The sequence below is a fragment of the Tachyglossus aculeatus genome, chromosome 15 (genome assembly GCF_015852505.1).
Source record: "Tachyglossus aculeatus isolate mTacAcu1 chromosome 15, mTacAcu1.pri, whole genome shotgun sequence".
In the NCBI taxonomy this organism is placed as follows: domain Eukaryota; kingdom Metazoa; phylum Chordata; class Mammalia; order Monotremata; family Tachyglossidae; genus Tachyglossus; species Tachyglossus aculeatus.
Window position 1 is genome coordinate 17,042,019 of NC_052080.1, and position 20,922 is coordinate 17,062,940.

Genomic DNA, 20,922 nt, shown 5'->3' on the forward strand with positions numbered 1-20,922 from the left:
CTTAACAAATAGCATTAAGGATTTCAGCTTGCTGGTTTGTTTCGAAGCAGATGTAAAATGGGGAGAAAAAGAGGTAAACGGGACCTGCAAATGGTCACCTGGAAAGGAGCAGACTTCTGTCTTTTCTCACTGAGTCGTTGTCTGTTTCCTAGGGCACCCCGGAAGACTTGCTGTTCTTTTACGATCACCTTCGGAAGGGCGGTGGACTCTACCGTGTGGACCAATGCCTCCTTCTCTACCGCTACCACCCACAGGCCGCGACTCATTCCGTGTTAGAGTAAGTAGTCTGGCTATCTTTTAACCGGAAAATACCACCAGCAATGCCGTGGTGCCCTTAAAAGAGGGTCTCCATCACCCCCACCTGCCCCCTGTCCTGGGATGTCAGGAAATCCAGGGCCAGTTGTCATTTGGTAACTCGGATTTTGTTGGGTTTGAGTCAAAACATACTATACTGTACTCCGTTGATACCTGTGCTCCCTCCTACTTAGACCGTGAACCCAGCGTGGGACCTGGTTATCTTGTGTCTGCCCCAGTGTTTAGTACATTGCTTGGAACATAGGAAGCACTTAACAAATACCATTATTATTATTATTACCACCCAATTCAGAGAAGCAGTGAAGCTTAGTGGCAAGAGCACGGGCTTGGGAATCAGAGGATGTGGGTTCCAATCCTGGCTCCGCCACTTGACTGTTGTGTGACCTTGGGTAAACCACTTAACTTCTCTGTGCCTCAATTACCTCAGCTGTAAAATACGGATTGACTGTGAACCCCACGTGGGACATCCTGATTACTTTGTATCTACCTTGATGCCTAGAACAGTGCTTGGCACATAGTAAATGCTTAACAAATATCTTAATAATAATGAATAATAATTCTGGATCTGGAGGGGTTTAAGGAATTCATAATGATCTAAGGTCAAGCTGCCGGTGTGTTAGAGATGTACTCGAGTCAGTCATATTGAGTGTTTACTGGGTGCAGCACACTGTATTAAACCCTTGGGAGAGTCCAATATAACAGACATGTTCCCTGCCCACTACGAACTTACAGTCATCCTCGTTGCCATTCAGGCATTCTGGCTCACTATCAAGCCCCTCAGGCTGGCTCATGGACCCGGGGGGTTCAGCCTCGTCTCCTTGGCCATCAGAATTTCAGGGTGCGTGGGACAGGAGAGCAGTCAGGGGCCCGGATTCCCCGGGATCACCGTGCCTCCTGGCTGCTGGGAATCCCAGGGAGAAGGTGAGACACCAGTGCCACACTGCTGCTGGGAATCGTGGGGTGGGATGTGGCCCAGCTGCCAGAGGAATCGGTGGCCACAATCCCTCTGTTGGGTGGGCCCCTGGAAGCTGACCTCAAAGGGAAGGGTGTAGCGGGGTCTGGTGCATGAATACTCAGAGACACCTGCCGGCAATCTGAAAGGGGAGCCTTTGCCCACTGGCCAGCTCAGATGGCATGGCCACCTAGCTTTGTTGCACACCCCGAGGACGGCCCCTCCCTGATCTACCTCAAGAGCTGTGGGGGTTGGAGGCAGATGGATGATTTCCATTCTGGTTCTGGTAAGGATGGGAAAGTCTTTTTTCCTCTGTCCCTACTCTCGCCAGAATTCTGTTCCAAACCTTCACAGCTCCTGACCCTGGAACCTTTGAGTCTCTAAAGCCTTTGTTCCATGTATATTTGGGGAAAAGAGAGGGAGCTGGATGCTGGGAGGGTGGCGTTTGGAGAGAGCTTGGGAAACTCATCCAGACCTCTGATGCCACTTCCCCTTGGACCTGTGAGCAGTACAGGGAGGTCTCTCTATGCAACTAGCATATGGACACTCGAACATCATAATAATAATTATTATTATGGTATTTATTAGCACATAGTCTGGGCCAGGCACTGTACTAAGCACTGGGGTGGATGTAAGCAAATCGGCTTGGGCCAGGTCCCTGTCCTACTTGGGACTCACAGTCTCAATCCCCATTTTATAGATGAGGGAACTGAGGCCCAGTGAAGTGACTCACCCAAGATCACAGAGCAGATAAGTGGCAGAGCCAGAATTAGAACTCATGATTCCCAGGCCCATGCTTTATCACTACGTCTTATTGCTTGCCCCTCCTCCCTGCAGGGCAAAACCCTGCCTTGCCGTAAGATAGGCCTAGAATCGGGCTCTGAAGCATGACTTTAGATCCAGGGAAAAGGAATTGGGAGAATAGAAACCGAGGAATCAAATGAGTTAACCCCTCTCACAAGAGATTCCTGGGATCAGGAAAAGGATGGGAAGCAGCAGAGTTACAGCAACCTGAAACCATGCTAGTCCCTGGGGAACGTTCAGCTATAACACTGTTCCAAGCCCTCTAGTGTGGAGGGTGGGGGTAATCCAAAGAAGCGTGGAAAAATGTTTATATGTCCCTTGGCTCCAGTGACACATTACACTTTAAGGTCCCTGGCTTTTCCTCCTCTTCTCTTTCTCAGACTCGCAGGGACTTCACATCAGAGTACTTTTTTGTCATTTTTTTAAAAAAAGTCATTGTTCTAGGAAAAGCGCAGACAACTTTACGGTCAGTGTTCTTAAAAAAAAAAAGTGAAATTTGGTTCGTGTCTTCCCAGTCTTCAAGAACCTCCAGGGGTTGCCCATCCACTTTCATATGAAAGAGAAACTCCTTACTATTGGCTTTATCACCTATCTATCACTTTCCCCCTCTTACCTTACCTTCTTGATTTCCTATACAATGCAGCCTGCATGTTTTGCTCCTATAAAGCCAATCTACTCACTGTACCTCGATCTCCCCTATCTCGCCACCGATCCCTCACCCTCCCCCTGGGCTGGAACTCTCTCCCTCTTCATATGAGACAGACCACCACTCTCTGCAACCTCCCTCAAACCCTTAATAATGTCCATATCTGTAATTTATTTTATTATCTATCTCCCCATCTAAGCTCCTTGTGGACAGGGAATGTGTCTACCAATTCCGTTCTAGTGTACTGTCCCAAGCGCTTAGTGCTCTGCACACAGTAAGAACTCCATAAATACCACTGATGTATCCTATCTTTAGCTCCGCAAACTCACCTCCCCCTTCCCCACAAACTGCCGAGGAGTGAAGAAATCCTCACCAGAGGCGGGAAGCAGAGAGCAGTGGCTGCCACAGCAGGTGACAAGAGGGCAGAAACTTCTGAGCAAGGCAGCAAGTCACCAAATCCTGTATGGGGAGGCCCTTGGCTGCTCCATGAGCATGAACAGAGAGCAGCTTGGCTAGGGCTGCCTAGCCTCCGGAGCGCTCAGTACAGAGCTCTGCCCAGAGACGGCACTCAATAAATACTATTGATAAGGACACTCACCCCTTGTGGCATTTGGTCATGGCATAGTGGAGAGAGTAAGAGCCTGGGAGTCTGCAAGGTCATGGGTTCTAATCCTGGTGTTGATACTTGTCTGCTGTGTGGCCTTGGGCAAGTCACATCACTTTTCTGGGCCTGTTTCCTCATCTGTAAAATGGGGATTGGGATTGTGAACCCCGTGTGGGACAGGGACAGTGTCCAATCTGATTTGCTTGTGTCCATCCCAGCGCTCAGTACCATGCCTGGCACACAGTAAGTGCCTAATAAATACCATTATTATTGTTATCTGCGCATATTTGGGAAGGGTGGAGTGGCAAGAACAAAGCCCCTTCCTCTATAGAAAAGCACGTTCCTGATGACCAATTTTTTATTAACAACTACCTTTGTCACAGGCTCTCGAAAATTTCCCCAAACCACCACCCTTTCTCAGGCTGTTATCATGACCTTGAATTTGTTTGACTAGACAAGTATTTTGTTTTTTTCAACCTGAGCTAAGAGTCCTAGAGAAGCAGCCTGGCCCAGTGGATCCTCATCCGTAGAATGGGGATTAAATAATTACAGTATTTAAGCATACGGTATTTGTTGAGTGCCTACTAAGTGGTGGGTACAGTACTGAGCACCGGGGTGGACACAAGCCAGTCAGGTTGGACACAGTCCACATCCCACATGGGGCGTACAGTCCTAATCTCCATTTTAAAGATGAGGTAACTGAGGCCCAGAGAAGTAAAGTGACTTGCCCAAGGTTATGCATGTGGCAGAGCTGGATTTAGAACCCAGGTATTTCTGACTCTGAGGCCCATGCCCTAACCAACAGGCCATGCTGTTTCTCCACATTTACTGTGTGTCAAGCACTGAGGTAGATACAAGAAAATCAAGTCCCACATGGAACTCACTGTCTAATTAAATGCCTGTTTCCCCTCCCCCTTTAGACTCAGAGCCCCACGTGGGACAGGGACTGTATCGGATTATATTGCATCTACCCGAGCGCTTGCATAGTGCTCGACATGTAGTGTTTATCAAATTCCACAGTTTATATTAATGATTATTATTCCTCCTCATAAGCAAAAATCTTTACTGGCTGCCACTGTTTTTTTGCGCCCATATGTGTGTTTTGATATTGTGGGTTGGTGCATTAATTTGGGGATTCTACCTCAGCCGAATTTCCAGAGAGGTCAAACAGAAAGGGCATTGAAAGCGTTGGCCTTGAAGGGAAATTGCATTAAGACGAATTTAATGAACTTTGCAAAGGGGAGAGCGCCCCTGTAACATTATGCGGCTGTGGGAGGGTTTTGTATTTCCGTGGAGCAGTTTTTGGCAGAGACTAGCCATCTTTTCTTCCCGGCACCACGGGGCGTTAAAGCTTCTTGGATGAGTGTGGCCCGTTGCTGTGGGAAAATGGCTTTCCTGAGAAATGGGCCTGTCTGAATTGACAGCAGGCCCTGGCCGATCCCAGTGTTGCAAATTTGGGGGGCTCAGCCGTGCCGCATTACAACATCCTCTGAAAATGTGCAGAGCCCGAAGGCTGGATCTGTTGTGCTCTGGGGGCATCTAATCTGGCACGTTTCATTTTCCGGTTTTTCCAAAAATGTGACAGTCCCAGTTCCTGCTATTCCGCTTTAGCCTCTATTAATTTTTCTTTTTTTTTTTTTGGTATTTCTAATTTTGCTTCCAGGAGTGGAGGAGGAAGGCGTAGGGAGGGCGAGAGGGGTTCATGGGGAGTGCAGGAGGAGAGGAGGGGATGTGTTGAGGGATTGTAGAAGGGTTGTAGGAGAAATGCCAGAGTCGTGTAGGAGTGAATGAAGGTAGGCTTGCAAGAGGAAGGCACAAGACTTCCCCCCTCTCCCCTCCCCACCCAAATCCACCAGCCTCCAGCTCTCCCCAACTGTCTAGCCCTTCTGAAATCCTGCTTCCTCTAGGAGGTCTTCCCCAATTAATGTTCTTTGCTCCCTAAGCCATCTGCTTCTGAATCTGTGAGCCCCACATAGGATAGGAGCTTTGTCCAACCCGATTTGCTGGTGTCCACCTCAGTGCTTAATACAGTGGTTGGCACGTAGCAAGTGCTTTCCCAATACCACTATCATTATTATTATTATTGTTGTGTGTGGAGGGTAGGAATGCATCTTAGGGTCATTTCTTTGTGCTCCACTGGTTGTTCTACCACTACAGTCACTTCAGTACAGTACTTCCTCATCCTTCAGTCTATCAGTCAGTCGTATTTATTGAGCGCTTATTTATGCAGACACTGTACTAAGCACTTGGGAGCTTTGTACACATCTAAAATGCACATCTCCCTCAAGAGGCCTTCCCTTCCTAAGCCCTCATTTCCACTTCTCCCACCCCGCCCCCAGTCCCACAGAACTTATGAACAGAGATGTAATTCATTTATTTATTTTAATGCCTAGCACCCCCTCCTAGAATGTAAGCTCCTTGTTGGCAGGGAACTTCTGCCTACTCTGTTATATTGTGCTTCCCAAACGCGTAGTACAGTGCTGTACACACAATAAGCGCTCAATAAATATGAGTGATGGGAGAGTACAAGATAACAGAATTGGTAGACATGTTCCCTGCCTACAGTGAGTTTCTCATCCCCTAAATGCTTGAGTAGCTTTGACCCCTAGCACTTATGTCCACCTCCTGATACTCTGTAGCCTCCATTACCTGTCATGTATTTTAGCACCTGTCTCCCTTGCCATACTGTAAGCCCCTCTAGGGCAGGGATAGAATCTACTAATGATCCCACTATCCCAAGAGGTTATTATTACAGGTTAAGCACTCAATAAATTTGATTGATTGATAGTTTGAGAGGGGTATTGGGGAGGAAGGCAGGCATGGAAGGTAAAGAAAATCACATTAAAAGACAGGGTGACAGGCAAGGCTTTGTAAAAGAAATACTTTAAAATATGTATTTTAAAGGGTATCTTTTTATGGAACTTAAGTGCTTTATTTTGTGCTAAGTGCTAGGGTAGATGCAAGATTATTAGGTTGGACACAATTCCTGTCCCATATGGGGCTCACAATCTAAATTGGAAGGGGGGGAACCTGGTATTTAATCCCCATTTTACAGATGAGGAAACTGAGGCATAGCGAAGTGAAGACAGGGGGCAGAGCTGGGATTAGAACCCAGTTCCTCTGACACCCGATGCCCCTATTCTTTAGTTTCCAATTTTAAAAATTCTGTAAAACTTTGAAGTCTCTCTTTTTAAAGGATCTGTCCCTTTGCCAAATGTGATCACCCTTTACTGCCCCAGCTCATCTCAGTGTTTTGCATTCTAATGAACTGGATTTTTACAAAAATAGTCCCACTTTCAGTTGCTGGCTAAAGAGGCAGAAGTCATTAGTGCTGAGAAGAGCCATGGATTCCAAGATATTTTTTCCATCTGCGGCTTGATTGGCCCCAAGCCGACACAGCCCACGTGCTCTAATCGGAGAACTGTGGAGTTCTCTAGAGAAGCTCTCTGAATCACCCCTAACCTGAACCCCCAGCTAGAAAGGATATTTTGATGGTTTGGGGTTGTCGTGGCTCTGAGACAGGATCTCTTAGCTGTCAGGCTCTTTCAGTTTGGAGATGGAAACCATGAGAGGAAGCCAATGCTGTTGGGCAGTAAAAATGTAAAACTGACGTAAGTGTTGCATTCAACATGGTAAGCCACACAATGAAGTGCTTATTTAAGAGAGAAGTGGCCTAGATAGTGGAAAGAGCACAGAGTTGGGAGTCAGGAGACCTGGATTCTAATCCCGGCTCTGCCCCTTACCTGTTGGGTGACCCTGGACAATCTCTGGACCTCAGTAACCTCATCTGCAAAATGGTGATTTAGTGGTGATGAGGGACATGGACTGCATTCATTCATTCAGTCATATTTATTGAGGACTTACTGTGTGCAGAGCACTGTACTAAGAGCTTGGGAGAGTACAAAGTAACAATTAACAGACCCATTCCCCGCCCACAAAGAGCTTACAGTCTAGAGAAGAAGACAGACATAAATATAAATAAATTGCCTGGGTCCAACCCGATTATCTCGTATCTACCCCAGCCCTTACTATAGTGCTTGGCACATAGTAATCACTTAACAAATGCCATTGTCATTATTATTATTAGTGATTTCTGGACAGCAGAGCTGAGGCAAGGCCAAAAAGACTGTAGCTTTAACTTCCACTTCCAGTTGCCTTGGAAACCGATGACCTCATGTAAGTTTTGAGAAGCAGATGACATTAACATCTGATGGGCTGGGTTTTCTGGGTTTTCACTTAATAAGCCTTTCATGAAAGAGAGGCCCCATGCCAGATATGCCCCCTCCCACCCTCTGCCCCCTGACCCAAAAATGAACTCAGCAGGGTAATGGGGCTCATTATCAATACAAATGGACGTCTTGAATGGGGTAGGAGACGCCAGCGAGGTCTTCAGTTCACACAAAGTTCAGCGGAGCAACAAAACACAAACAAACATGTCCAACCCCCGGGATAATTGGGGGCTTTGCCTGAAGGCTCAAGGCCCCTCACTGCCGAGGGCTTTGTTGCCCTGGTTATTTGTGCAAAATCGGCTGCAGAAATGATTGAATTTGGGTGCGCTGTTAGGGCCATTAAGGGGAAGTTTGAAACACGCAGCTCTCTGCCGCTTTGCTTGGTACAGTGGAGTTAGCCGGACTCTTTAGGCCCGTTTCCCAGGGATGAGATTGCTGGCTCTCCCTTCTTGAATGCCAGCCAGTCAACTGTATTTATTGAGTGCTTACTTTGTGCAGAGCACTGTAGTAAGTTCTTGGGAGGGTACCAAATAAGTCACATTTCCTGCCCCACAGTGAGCTTACAGTCTAGAGGCCCTTATAGGCAGGGATGCCCCTTGTTGGCAGAGAACATGTCTGCCAACTGTGAAACAGTGTGGCCTTGTGGAGAGGGCTCAGGCCTGAGAGTCACAAGGACCCGGGTTCCGATCCTGACTCCACCACTTGTCTGCTGTATGACCTTGGGCAAGTCACTTCACTTCCCTGGGCCTCAGTTACCTCATCTATAAAATGGGGATTAAGACTGGGAGCCCCATGAGGGATATGGACTGTGTCCAACCCGACTGGCTTGTGCTTGTTGTGGGCAGGGATTGTCTCTTTATTGTTGTATTTTTCTTTCCCAAGAGCTTAGTTCTCTGCACACAGTGAGCAGTTAATAAATATGATCGAAAGAATGAACCTACGCTACCACTTAATACAGTGCCAGATACATAGTGAGTGTGTAACAAATACCATAAAAAAACTGGGTTGTACTGTCCTCTGCTAAGCTCTTAGAACAGTGGTCTGCATACTAGAAACGCTCAGCAAATACCCCTGACTGAATGATTGATTGATTGAGGGTAAGGGTAGCCAGCAGAAGCTAAACAAGGAGAGGAGTGGTAGGCTGAGGAAAAGCCCCACAAGAAGACGTTGGATTAATAATAATAATAATAATAATAATAATAATAATAATAATAATAATAATAATAATGGTATTTGTTAAGCGCTTATGATGTGCCAAGCACTTGTAGGCAGTAGGTACTAGGCCTGAGATTCAGAGCCTGGCTCAGGGGACATAGGTGGGCCCGAACAGGGAACTGAGTGGTGAGAGAAGCCAAGAGGAATGATCCCTCGAGTGGCGGGGGGAGGAGGGGCTGGTCCCATCTGGGCACGAATGCTTCACGTTGCGAAGGCTGAAAAACAACTGTGTGAAAAATCTTCACGGAGCGCTGATGTTGTGCAACTCAGAGACACACTTTTCATTTCACTTGTTCCAGGCAACTTCTTTCACTTCTGCCGGCAAGTTGCTACAGTTCTGGTACACCTGTGCGGCTCTTGAGGTCTGGGAACATGGTCTACCCCCTCACTCCCCTGGGGCCCCGGGGCAGAAATCCCAGCTGCTTTCTGGGAACATCCCCAGAGAGGTGGCCCAGGTGAACCGGAAACCCAGCGGGGACTGTCGAAACTGCCTCGCTGACGCTCCCTCTGTTCCATTTCGTTCGAGCAGAGGAGGTCTCGTGTGTGTGTGTGTGTGTGTGTGTGTTTCCTCCCTGGCAATCAGCAAGGCCAATTTTATGCCCTTTGTAGTTGGACAGGAGGGCTGATGCTCTCCTATCTGGGTTAGGAAACTCACTAATTGAAGTAATTACAATTCTAGCATCATTAACTTCACCAAGCAGAACTCCCTCCTGAGAGGGATGAAACATTCTCATTTCCCCACTGGGGGTACTTCAGCCAGTGTAGGGGTGAGGGGGCCTTTCCCTTTTTGCAGGCCCGGCATTCTGCAACCTGAGGCGCCTCTTCCTTATTGCTCTGAGGAGCCGCATGGTGTCCCTTCCCTTCAGGCACTTGGCGAAAGGACTGCCCCTACCTTCTGCATTCCCATACGATGCTCTTTGCTGACAGGGCTCCTAACAAGACGCAGACCTAGAAATGAGGAGCAGTGAGGCCTAGTGGAAAGAGCACAGGCCTGAAAGTCAGAGGACCTGGGTCCCAAGCCTGGCTCCACCATTTGTTTACTCTTTGACCTTAAGCAAGTCACTTGCCTCCTCTGTGCCCCAGTTTTCTCATTTGTAAACGAAGGTCCAATGCCTGTTCTCCTTCCTACTTAGATTGCGAGCCTCAGGTGGGATGCGATTGTCTTGAATCTTCTCCACTGCTTGCTTAGTCCAGTATTCGGTAGATAGGAAGCATTTAACAAATTCCACAATATCAAATACTGCCTGGGGCTGTTTCAACTGAGAAGCTGCCTGGCCTGCTGGCTAGAGCCCGGGCCTGGCACTCAGAAGGTCCTGGGTTCTAATAACGGCTCCATCACTTGCCTGACAGGTGGCCTTGGGCAAGTCACTCCACTTCTCTGGGCCTCAGTTACCTCACCTGTAAAATGGGGATAAAGACAGTGAGCCCCATGTGGGACATGGACTGTGTCCAACCTGAATGGCTTGTATCTACCACAGAGCTTACCTCAGTGCCTGGTACATTGTAAGCACTTAACAAATTCCATGAAAAAAAAAAGCAACAAAAATGGGATGTAGGGGGCAGACGTCCCTCGTGCATCACAGGGTCTAGTAGAATTTGGGTCCATAATTCAGATTCTCCAGAATTATCCATTTTTCTATGACTTCCACCGCCACAAGTTTCTTTGCCTTACGAGAAACCCCCTGGTGGTCTCTCTTTTAAGCCTCTTTATTAATGTCCAAGCTGCTGCCTTTAATATTCCACTGCCATTAGTATTCCGTAATGCTGGGAATCAGATTGACCAACTTATTATTTTATTTATGAGGGCAGATCCCTTGAGTTTTGATTCAAGGGTTGAGCATTTTGAGGATTGAATAAATGAGAATATTTCAAGTAATTCTAAATGTGTTTTTTTAAAAAAAATTAAGTGTACTTAGACATTCCACATTTCTCACTACTCAAGTCTCCACTCGGGGACTATCACGTCCTCCAAATATTTCTAAAATACTAAATGAAAGGTGGCCCTGATGCCTGAAGGTCTTAGTTTTAAACTCTGGTGTCTGCCTGATTTTATTAAAAATAGCCCTGCCCCAAATCCAACATTCGTTTTTCATTTGGGTCCTCACTCTACGCCCGAGTCTCTCAGATGTTGCTCTGCTTACATGCGAAATGACTGTTCCGCTAAGATATTTTTTATTTGTGCTCATAAAGTGTTCCCAAGTTATGACACTTCCATCCATGATGATGTGCTAAATTGCCGCAGAAGGGGCTGGTAAACTCTGAGACGCAGAAGATAGAATAGAAATATGCCCTCTGTTGTCAGCAAAATCATCCCCGGGAGAAATCAGAGTGGCCCGAGGCTACATTTGTTCCAAATTTAAAGTTTCTCAGGTTAGAACTGGGGAATGTTGACACAGGAGTTGTAGAGTCACGAGTCTTTCCCATTATTAAGGTTGAAAGCATCTTTCGCCTCCTTCCAATAGGCAACATCTGCTACTAGTTTCCGTTCATTTAGAATTTTTACATATCTCAACTTATTGCATTCCCAAGCCAAATTGGAGGCGGTGTTTCCCGATCCCGGGCCCTGAAACAAATGAGAGACACCCACCAGCCTCAGAAGGGCCTTGAATTGTGTCCAAAAGCCCTTCAAAGCAAATTGAATGTGGACTGGATGTTGAAAATATTCTCGTTCTGGTCACCCATGGAGCATGAGGGTCAGAATGCGGAGGCTGAAAGGAAACAGGGATTTTCGGGGGGACCTGGGATGGGGAACTGGCTAGCTTCCAAAAGCAACATCATCATTGCCGATGGTGTTTACTGAGTGCTTACCGAGTGCAGTGCATTGTACTTAGTACTTGGGAGAGTCTCATACAACAGAGTTCTAGAACGGGCCGGAAAACCCCCCACTGAAGGCACTGTCCAGTCTTATCAAGGCCCTGAGTGAGCAAGGCAAGGAGTCCGGCTAGTAAAGGCCGTTGTGGAGTGCCCATGCTCAGGGAATGTAGGAGGGCATCAATTTCCCCACCTGTCAAATGGGGATTCAATCATCCTCCCTCCTCCTTAGACTGTGAGCTTATGTAGGACATGGACTGTGTCCAACCTGATTAACTGGAATCTACCCCAGTGCTTAGAACAGTGCTTGATGAACACAACAATAATAACAGTAATCTGACACCTAGCTCATGCTGTTCCCCAAGCCTTGAACTCCCTTCCACCCAGCAGTTCCCCCCAACCCCAACTCTCCCCATCTTTAAGGCCCACATAAAATTTCCACCTTCTCCAGCAAGCCTCCCGAGATTGATTCACAATATCCCAGTCATACCACAGCCAACACCCACCCGTGGCTCATAAATCCTTTAATTCTGTCCTTAGTACTCACGTACCTATGTTTTTATTTCAATCGATCAGTCAATGGTATTTATGGAACACTTTCTGTGTGCAGATCACTGTACTAAGTGCTTATTTTTATATTATTTATGCATTTACATACTCAATGAAACATTCAAGTCCTCTCTCAGCTGTTCTGCATTCGCAGTGCTTCCTGCTTATACCGTTCTCCCTCCAGCTTTCGTTATCTATAAATATTTTTTGTCTGTCTCCCCCACTAGATTGTAAATTTGAGGTCAGGTAGTGGGTTTCTTGTTCCTGCTGAATCTTCCTCTGCTAAATTTTTCCTCTCTAGACTGTAAGATCCTGGTGGTCAGGGAACATGTCTCCCAACTCTGTTGTACTCTCCCAAGTGCTTAGTACAGTGCTCTGCACACAGTAAGTGCTCAATAAATATGATTGAATGAATGAAAGCTCCCAGATGACACAGAAGGGAAAAGGACCTCATTGCCAGAACTTAGACGTGGCCCTTTGGGCAGAGCCCCGGACCACCACGTCCAAACTCCCTACCCTGTTCTCCCCTCCACCCCGAGTAACCCAACCCAGGGGCACCTGTCAATCAATCCACTGCCCCAGTATTACCCTGCTCTATGGTGGCTGTAAAGTGTGGGTGGAGAAGTGAAATGAACCAGGGTTCTCCTGGCCCTGGGAGGAGAATCCTTTCGATATTGTGTATTTCTACCAAGTCTCTTGCAGTGCATTCTCCCAAATGCTTAGTACAGAGCTGGGTACACAGTAAGTGCTCAGTCAATATCAGTGATTGAGCAATTCTCTGCTGAACTTGACCAAGTTGGTTCATTCGGTTGTATTTGAGTGCTTACTGCCTGCAAAGCACTGTACTAAGTGCTTGGGAGAGTACAATAGAACAGTAATCAGACACATTCCCTGCCCACAAAGAGCTTACAGTCCAGAGGTGGGAACAGACATTAATAAAAATAAATAAATTACAGATTTGCAGATAGATGCTGTAGGGCTGGGACCAAGTTTTAGAATTTGGGGGGAAATACGCCCAAAAAAGTTTTTGGTTTTTTTTTGTTAGAAATGCCCTGATTTTATCACTTGTTTTTCCTTTCAAAAATATGCACATGAGGCACAGATCAGCAAAATCAAATCTTTTCCCTGGAAATGTTGCTGACTGGGGTGACCCGCAGCCAACAAGTTTTCCTATGAGTTGGAACTTTCTGACATCTCTTGCATTAGACAACTTCTAAGATAAGAGGTAGCAATGATGCCAACAGGAAACCCTGTCTTCTGCGTGGTGAACAAACTTTCCTAATCAGATTGGCTTTTCCATCTGTCTGAACAGAAGTCATTTTCATACATTGATTCATTTTGTTCCCGGGCCGGGGTTCTGCATGGTGTGACTTACCTCATGCTATCCTGATTGTCTGGGCCTTAATGTAAACCTCAAATAATAGCCGTGAGTCAAAAAGATGAGGAGAAAACCCCCTTGGTCATCTTCTGCTGCTCGTCTGCTGGGTGACCTTGGGCAAGTCACATCACTTCTCTGGGCCTCAGTTCCCTCACCTGTAAAATGGCGATTAAGGCTATGAGCCCAGTGAGGGGCTCAGACTGTGTCCAACATGCTTAGCTTGTTATCTACTCTAGAGTTTAAAACAGTGCCTGAAGCATAGTAGACACTTAAGTACCATAAAAAATCCCAACAAATTAATAATAATACTAACATGACTTTGTAGAACCCTTCTACCAAAGCACCTTCACAGTAGTTATCCAATCTTCCCTTCACAGTATCTCTGTTGAGGTAAGGAGAGAAGGGCATTGTCGTCTGTGCCGTTTCTCTTCAGCCTCACGTTCAGTCACTGTATCCTGCCTGATGACTTTTCTTCTACAATATTTCCCAAATCTACCTCCATCCTCCCCCCACAAATGATCATTATCTCGATCAAACCCATCATCAGCTCCCAGCTGAGTAAGTCTCCTCACTGGTCTCCCTGCCTCCAGCCTCTTCTTTCTTCAGCCTATCCTACACTCTGCTACCCAGATCATCTTTCTCAGGCATCATTAGCATACACTTCTCCATTCCTTGAAACCCCTTAATGGTTTACAGGCAATCAATCATACTTATTGAGTGATTACTGTGAGCAGAACACCATACCAAGTGCTGGGGGGAGTACAGTATAACAGAGTTGGTAGTCACATGCTCTTCCCATTGTGAGTTTACAGTCTAGAGGGAGAGACAGACATTAATATAAATAAATGAATTACAAACATGTACACAAGTGCTGTGGGACTGAGTGAGGTTTCCCATATCCTTCCACATAATAATAATAATGGCATTTGTTAAGCACTTACTATGTGCAAAGCACTGTTCTAATTGCTGGGGAGGATACAAGGTGATCAGGTTGTCCCACGTGGGGCTCACAGTCTTCATTCCCATTTTACAGATGAGGTCACTGCACAGAGAAGTTAAGTGACTTGCCCAAAGTCACACAGCTGACAATTGGCGGAGCTGAGATTTGAACCCATGACCTCTGACTCCCAAGCCTGTGCTCTTTCCATTGAGCCACATCAAACAGGAATCCTGACTAATGACTTCCAGGTTTGAAGCAGCCTGGCCTAGTGGATAGAACCTGGGCCTGGGAATCACAGGGATCTGGGTTCTAGACCTGGCTCCATGACTTGTCTGCTGGGCAAGTCACTTCACTTCTCTGTGCCTCAATGATCTCATCTGTAAAATGGGGATTAAGATTGGGAGCCCCAGGTGGGACAGGGACTGTGTCCAATATGATTAGCTTGTATCTATCCCAGTGCTTAGAACAGTGCCTGGCACGTAGTAAACACTTAACAAATACCATTTAAAAAAAAGTGCTTAGCCCAGTGCTCTGCACATAGTAAATGCTCAATAAATACCATTGCTTGGCACTAAGTAAGGTAGATCCTCTCTGCCTTCCCTCAGCTCCCATTTCAAGGCTCTGGACATTGGTTGTTCAGTGGTTGGGGGTGAAGTCCTTGTTTGTGTGACTTCTCTCTGGCAAAATTCCTACCTCTCCTTCTGGCATCTGCCACTGGATTTCCAAGAATCACAGCCACCTAGAGGAATAGCACAGGGATATATGAGGATTTGACTTTGAAGTTTCTAAATTGTACCCAGCCCAGGCAGAGAGCAAATTCAATTATTAAGATGTCTAAAAGAAAATGAGTGAAGTGATCTGGTCCAACTTGTGGAAAACCGGCATTTACTTAACTTTGAAAATGGTCAGAAAAGGTGTACGATTAAGGGAGAAAACACCCCCAAACTGATTTCTTTGAGGGGAGAGAGGAGGAGAAAGCCCAGGAAGGGGAGAAGAGGCAAGGGGAAGGAAGGTAGAAGGGTAGATTATGTAAGTTGTTTACTGATATTAATTTCTGTCTTCCCCTCTAGATTGTAAGCTCACTGTGGGCAGCAAGCATGTCTACCAACTCTGTTGTATTGTACTCTCCCAAGCACTTAGTCCAGTGGTCTGCACCCAATAAGAACTCAATAAATATGATTGAGTGATTAAGGGAAAGGAGGCAAGGAGAGAGGGAGGTGACAGGAGAGGGAAAAAGATGGAGAGAAGGAACGCTTGAATCATCACAGCCTGGGCTAGTCCAATTATCTGAGTAGTGAAAACATTCATCACCAACCGTCAATCTTTATACAAAAGCCTAAACCACAAAGGGCAGTGTACTCTGAAGCTTTCATTCATTCAATTGTATTTATTGAGCGCTTACTGTGTGCAGAGCACTGTACTAAGCGCTTGGGAAGTACATATCGGCAACATATAGAGATGGTCCCTATCCAACACAGGCTCACAGTCTAGAAGAGGGAGACAGGCAACAAAGCAAATTATTTATGTTCGGTGTAGCAGCTTCATTTTTGGACAAGGATCCATTTGCTCTCCAGAGAACATTCATACTGCAGCAAGGAAGAGAAAGCAGCCCCCAAACAACATAAACTTCTCTATGACGAATAACAGGGGAAGGACTCAAGGGATGGGGGGAAATGATCTTACATAAAGTTGTAAGGCTGAGTGAAGCTAGAAAAAAATGGCCTCGGAAATCATTCCAGCAAGCTGGCCATGGTTCCAAGTCACATTCTATTAGTGTGTTTGAAATGGAGTCCTCTCTTTTGCCATGTAATCTATGAAAATCAGACAGACAGACAAACACCAGCCTAATGCCAAATTCTACTGCTTTGGAAGGCCATCAGCTGCATGATGGTTTGCTGTTTTTCTTTTCACTAGTTTCAAGCAGCAGCTTTTAAAAAAGAGGGGAAAGGCTGAGGAGGGCCATTTGATGTTTTGCAGCTTCCTTACCCTTTTTGTATGTGCAGAGAGTTGTTGTTACATTTTTAATGGTATTTGTTAAACGCTTACTATGTGCCAGGCACAGCACTGAGCATTGGGGTAGATACATGATCAGCAGGTTGGACTCAGTCTGTCCCACATGGGTTCACAGTCATAAGCCCCGTTTTCCAGATGAGGGAATAGAGGCCCAGAGAAGTGAAGTGACTTACCCAAGGTCACACAGCAGGGAAGCGGCAGAGCCAGGATTAGATCCCAGGTCCTAAGGCAACCTCCAATGGTTGCACATCCAGCTCCATATCACACAAAGACTCCTCACCATCAGCTTTAAAGCAGTCAATCACCTTGCCCCCTCCACCTTCCCCTCGCTCCAGTCCTATTACAACCCAGGCCACACACTTGGCTTCTCTAATGCCAACCTCCTCACCGTACCTCCATCTCGTCTGTCTCGCCACTGACCTGTCACCTACATCCTGCCACTTGCCTGGAATGCCCTCCCTCTCTGTGTCGACAGGCAATGACTCTTCCCTGCTTCAAAGCCTTACTGAAGGCACATCTCCAAGAAGCCTTCCCTGATTAGTCTTCTATTCCTTTTCTTCCACTCCCTTCATCATCATCATCATCAATCGTATTTATTGAGCACTTACTATGTGCAGAGCACTGTACTAAGCGCTTGGGAAGTACAAATTGGCAACATATAGAGACAGTCCCTACCCAACAGTGGGCTCACAGTCTAGAAGGGGGAGACAGAGAACAAAACCAAACATACTAACAAAATAAAATAAATAGAATAGATATGTACAAATAAATTAGATAAATAAATAGAGTAAAAAATATATGTACAAACATATATACATATATACAGGTGCTGTGGGGAAGGGAGGGAGGTAAGATGGGGGGATGGAGAGGGGGAGAGGAAGGAAGGGGCTCAGTCTGGGAAGGCCTCCTGGAGGAGGTGAGCTCTCAGCAGGGCCTTGAAGGGAGGAAGAGAGCTAGCTTGGCAGATAGGCAGAGGGAGGGAACCTTCAGTGTTGCACTGACTTGCTCCCTTTACTCATTCCCCACCAGCCCCACAGCACTTATGTACATATCTGCAATTTATTGATTTATATTAATATCTGCCTCCCCCTCTGGACTGTAAGCTCACTGTGGGCCGGGAACGTGTTTTATATCGTACTCTCTCAAGCACTTAGTATACTGCTGTGCATACAGCAAGAGCTCAATAAATACAATTAATTGATGGATAGATTGACTCCCAGGCCCATGCTCTTTCCACTAGGCAATGCTGCTTATTTCTTTTTTAATTTGTGCTGGGCCCAGCCCACATGTGTAATTATGTGCTTTTGAAAAAGTGACTCTAGTCACCTGGACAATAGTACCTTAATAATCGCACAGTACGCGCTCAATAAATGCAATTGAATGAATGAATGAATCAATCAATCCATTGTTTTTACTGAACACTTACTGTACTGTACTATTTCAGAGAGTACAATGTAACAGAGTTAGAAGACACATTCCCTGCCTAATAGCACACGATTTGCCATCCTGATTATGATGTGTAGGATTTTTTCGATTTTCAGAGCAGCTAACTTTGGCCGTAATGAAAAGCAGGTCAGACACAGTCTCTGTCCCTCATTGGACTCTTCCCGTTGCTCCAGTGGCTTACTGCTGACCCCTTGGCCACTCATTAACTCTCCCAACTCTCTGCCCTAATAGCTCCGTTTGGAAGGGCTTTGAAACTTCTCCAGGATTTCCCATCTCCCAGGGTTCCAAACTCTAGGTTTCAAATTTTGAGAAACAGCAATGTTTTTTAATAACCCGATGTCTCAATGAATTAGCAATTTCAGGAGCTGGATTAGCACCCAGGTCCTTCTGACTCCCAGGTCCGGGCTGTATCAACTAGCCCTGTCATGTGGAATAGGGATGATCAGTCAATCAATCATATTTATTGAGCGCTTACTGTGTGCAGGGCACTGTACTAAGCGCTTGGGAAGTACAAGTTGGCAACATATAGAGACAGTCCCTGCCCAACAGTGGGCTCACAGTCTCCTCCCATTGTGGTTAGAAAAAACTAAGGCTAAATTCATAAAGATAAGTGCTTAAGGTAAATCAATCAATCAATCAATCATATTTACTGAGCGCTTACTGTGTGCAGAGCACTGTACTAAGCGCTTGGGAAGTACAAGTTATATAGAGACAGTGCCTACCCAACAGTGGGCTCACAGTCTAAAAGGGGGAGACAGAACAAAACCAAGCGTACTAACAAAATAAAATTAATAGAACAGATATGTACAAGTAAAATAAATAAATAGAGTAATAAATATGTACAAACATATATACAGGTAAAGTACAGTTGAGGCAAACACATTTCACCCAGAATGGTGGTTTCACTCCAGCGCTTAGAACAGCATTTGGCACATAGTAAGTGCTTAACAAATGCCATCATTATTATTATTGTTATCATCATTATTATAAAAGTTGTCAGTCCTCTGAGTTACCATGGCAAAAAGGAAATCTTCCCTTGGGAAGTACAGCCTTCTCTCAAGAATTACACAGGGCTGCAATTCCAAATTGTAATTTTATGTCTCTCCGGTGCAGACCTTGATTTTCAATACAGAGTTTGTAAAATTTAATCTAGACTCTGATTCCAGTTGGCTTTGGGATCCTGGCAATTCACTTTAGCCGTTTGTGCCTCAATTTCCCATCTGTGTTGGCGATGACAGTTCTTAGTTCTCTTCCACTTGCGTCCCTTTTCATTAATGTTTGTAAACTGATCAGAAATTCTTGTTCAGAAGCCAAGAGTGGGGAGATGTGTTCTCTGCTCATGAGGACCTTACAGATTACAAGGGGAGAGAGACAATAAATTACAGATTTTACAGGATATTCACATAAATGTTGAGGGGCACTGTGCTAAATGCTGGGGTAGGTACAGTAGAGTCAGCTCAGACATGGTCCTTGTCCCACATCTATCAGTAACCCTTAGTGTGCACAATATCCGCTCTCCTAGACTGTGAGCCTCATATGGGACAGGGACTGTGTCCATCCTCATCTTGTATCTATCCCACCACTTAGCAGAGTGCTGGGCACATAGTAAGCCCTTAAAACTCAATCAATCAGTCAGTGATATTTTTTGAGTGCTCCCTTCATGCAGACCACTGAACTAAGTGCTTGGGAGAGTATTGTATCCCAGAGTTGGTAGACACGTTCCCTGCCAACATCGAGCTTACCTTACGGTCGGTCTACAGCCTAACAAATCAAATGAACAAATACAAGGAGAAGCAACCTGGCCTAGTGGATAGAGCGCTGGAAGGCAGAAGAAACTGGGTTCTAATCCCAGCCCTGCCACTTGTCTGTTGTGGGACCTTGGGTGAGTCACTTCACTTCTCTGTGCCTCAGTTCCCTCATCTGTAAAATGGGGATTAAGACTGTGAGTCCCATGTGGGACACGGGCTGTGTCCTATCTGACTACTTTTTATCAACCCCAGAGTTTAGAAGACTGCCTGGCACACAGTAAGCCCTTAAATACAAATTAAAATAATAATAATATTAATACCGATCATGGCCCTTTCTCCACCCTCCCTTTCCTCCTTCTCTCCTGCCCTGCTTCCATCCTTATCTCTTGCATTCCTCTTTTTTCTTCTTCTTTCCCTGTCCTCTCTTTCCTCCTTACCCTACAATCGCTCTGCACTTTCTCCCCTTCTCACTCCCTTTCCAAACAGTGAAGCAAGGCAGCTGGCTCCACATTTGTTTAGATCAGGGGAAGGAATGTTATCTGAAAACGTAAAACCTGGAACTTTGAGCATCAAAGTTTTACTTTTAATTAGGCTATTGTTAGGGTTAACCAAATTGGTCAATTATGAAACTGTAGGCACACCAGCTGTTTCTAAACTTAAGGGAGGCAAGAGCCAGCTGTTGGAGCATTTTTACCATCTCCAAAATGTGACCTTCCTCAGTTTCTGAAAACATCCCAGCGATATTGGATTAAATTTAAAGTTGCAGAAGTTCATCCAGGGTCTGCTCTTCAAAGGGGAATTTCTCTTTTATCTCTGACCTCTCGGACCTTGGAGGAATTAAGCTGGACCAGGTGACTGGAGGAGAGTATTAAGGGCTTTAGGGTTTGTGGATTAAGATTTCCGTGCATTTCTTTAATATTTAAAGTTCCAGTTGTGGGCAGAGTGCAGAAACCTGGATTATGGGAGAAACAGATACAATGTCTCTCCAAGTTAGATTAATAGCTCCCTACACAGGGGTGGAGAGGTAGGGAAATGACCAGGCTAGGGATTGGTGGTGTTAGGGAAATGTGAGAAACGATCAAAAGGAGAGTGGAGGCGGTGAGAACGGCCTGGATCGACATTTATCCTAGAGGTAGACCGGTGTGGGTTTTGTGTGATAATACCATTTATAAAAAGCCATTCTGCACCCAGATGTTATCAGAAACATCACATGGTCTTCTTTGTCCTTCCATAGTAGCGAATGGAATTGTTTTACTTCTTTTACTCTTAACC

The 20,922-nt window shown here is 45.8% G+C and overlaps 1 protein-coding gene across 3 annotated transcripts in view; it reads left to right on the top strand.

Moving 5' to 3' along the window:
• B3GNTL1 (UDP-GlcNAc:betaGal beta-1,3-N-acetylglucosaminyltransferase like 1) overlaps window positions 1-20,922 on the top strand; it is a 256,114-nt gene that overhangs the window by 201,512 nt on the left and 33,680 nt on the right. For all 3 annotated transcript variants that reach the window (XR_005454210.1, XM_038757407.1, XM_038757408.1), the window contains one exon: window positions 153-277. Coding sequence is in view for 2 of the 3 variants with exons in the window: in XM_038757407.1 (XP_038613335.1) it covers window positions 153-277 (125 nt within the window). In the remaining variant the exon portion in view is untranslated. The remainder of the gene's footprint in view (window positions 1-152; window positions 278-20,922) is intronic.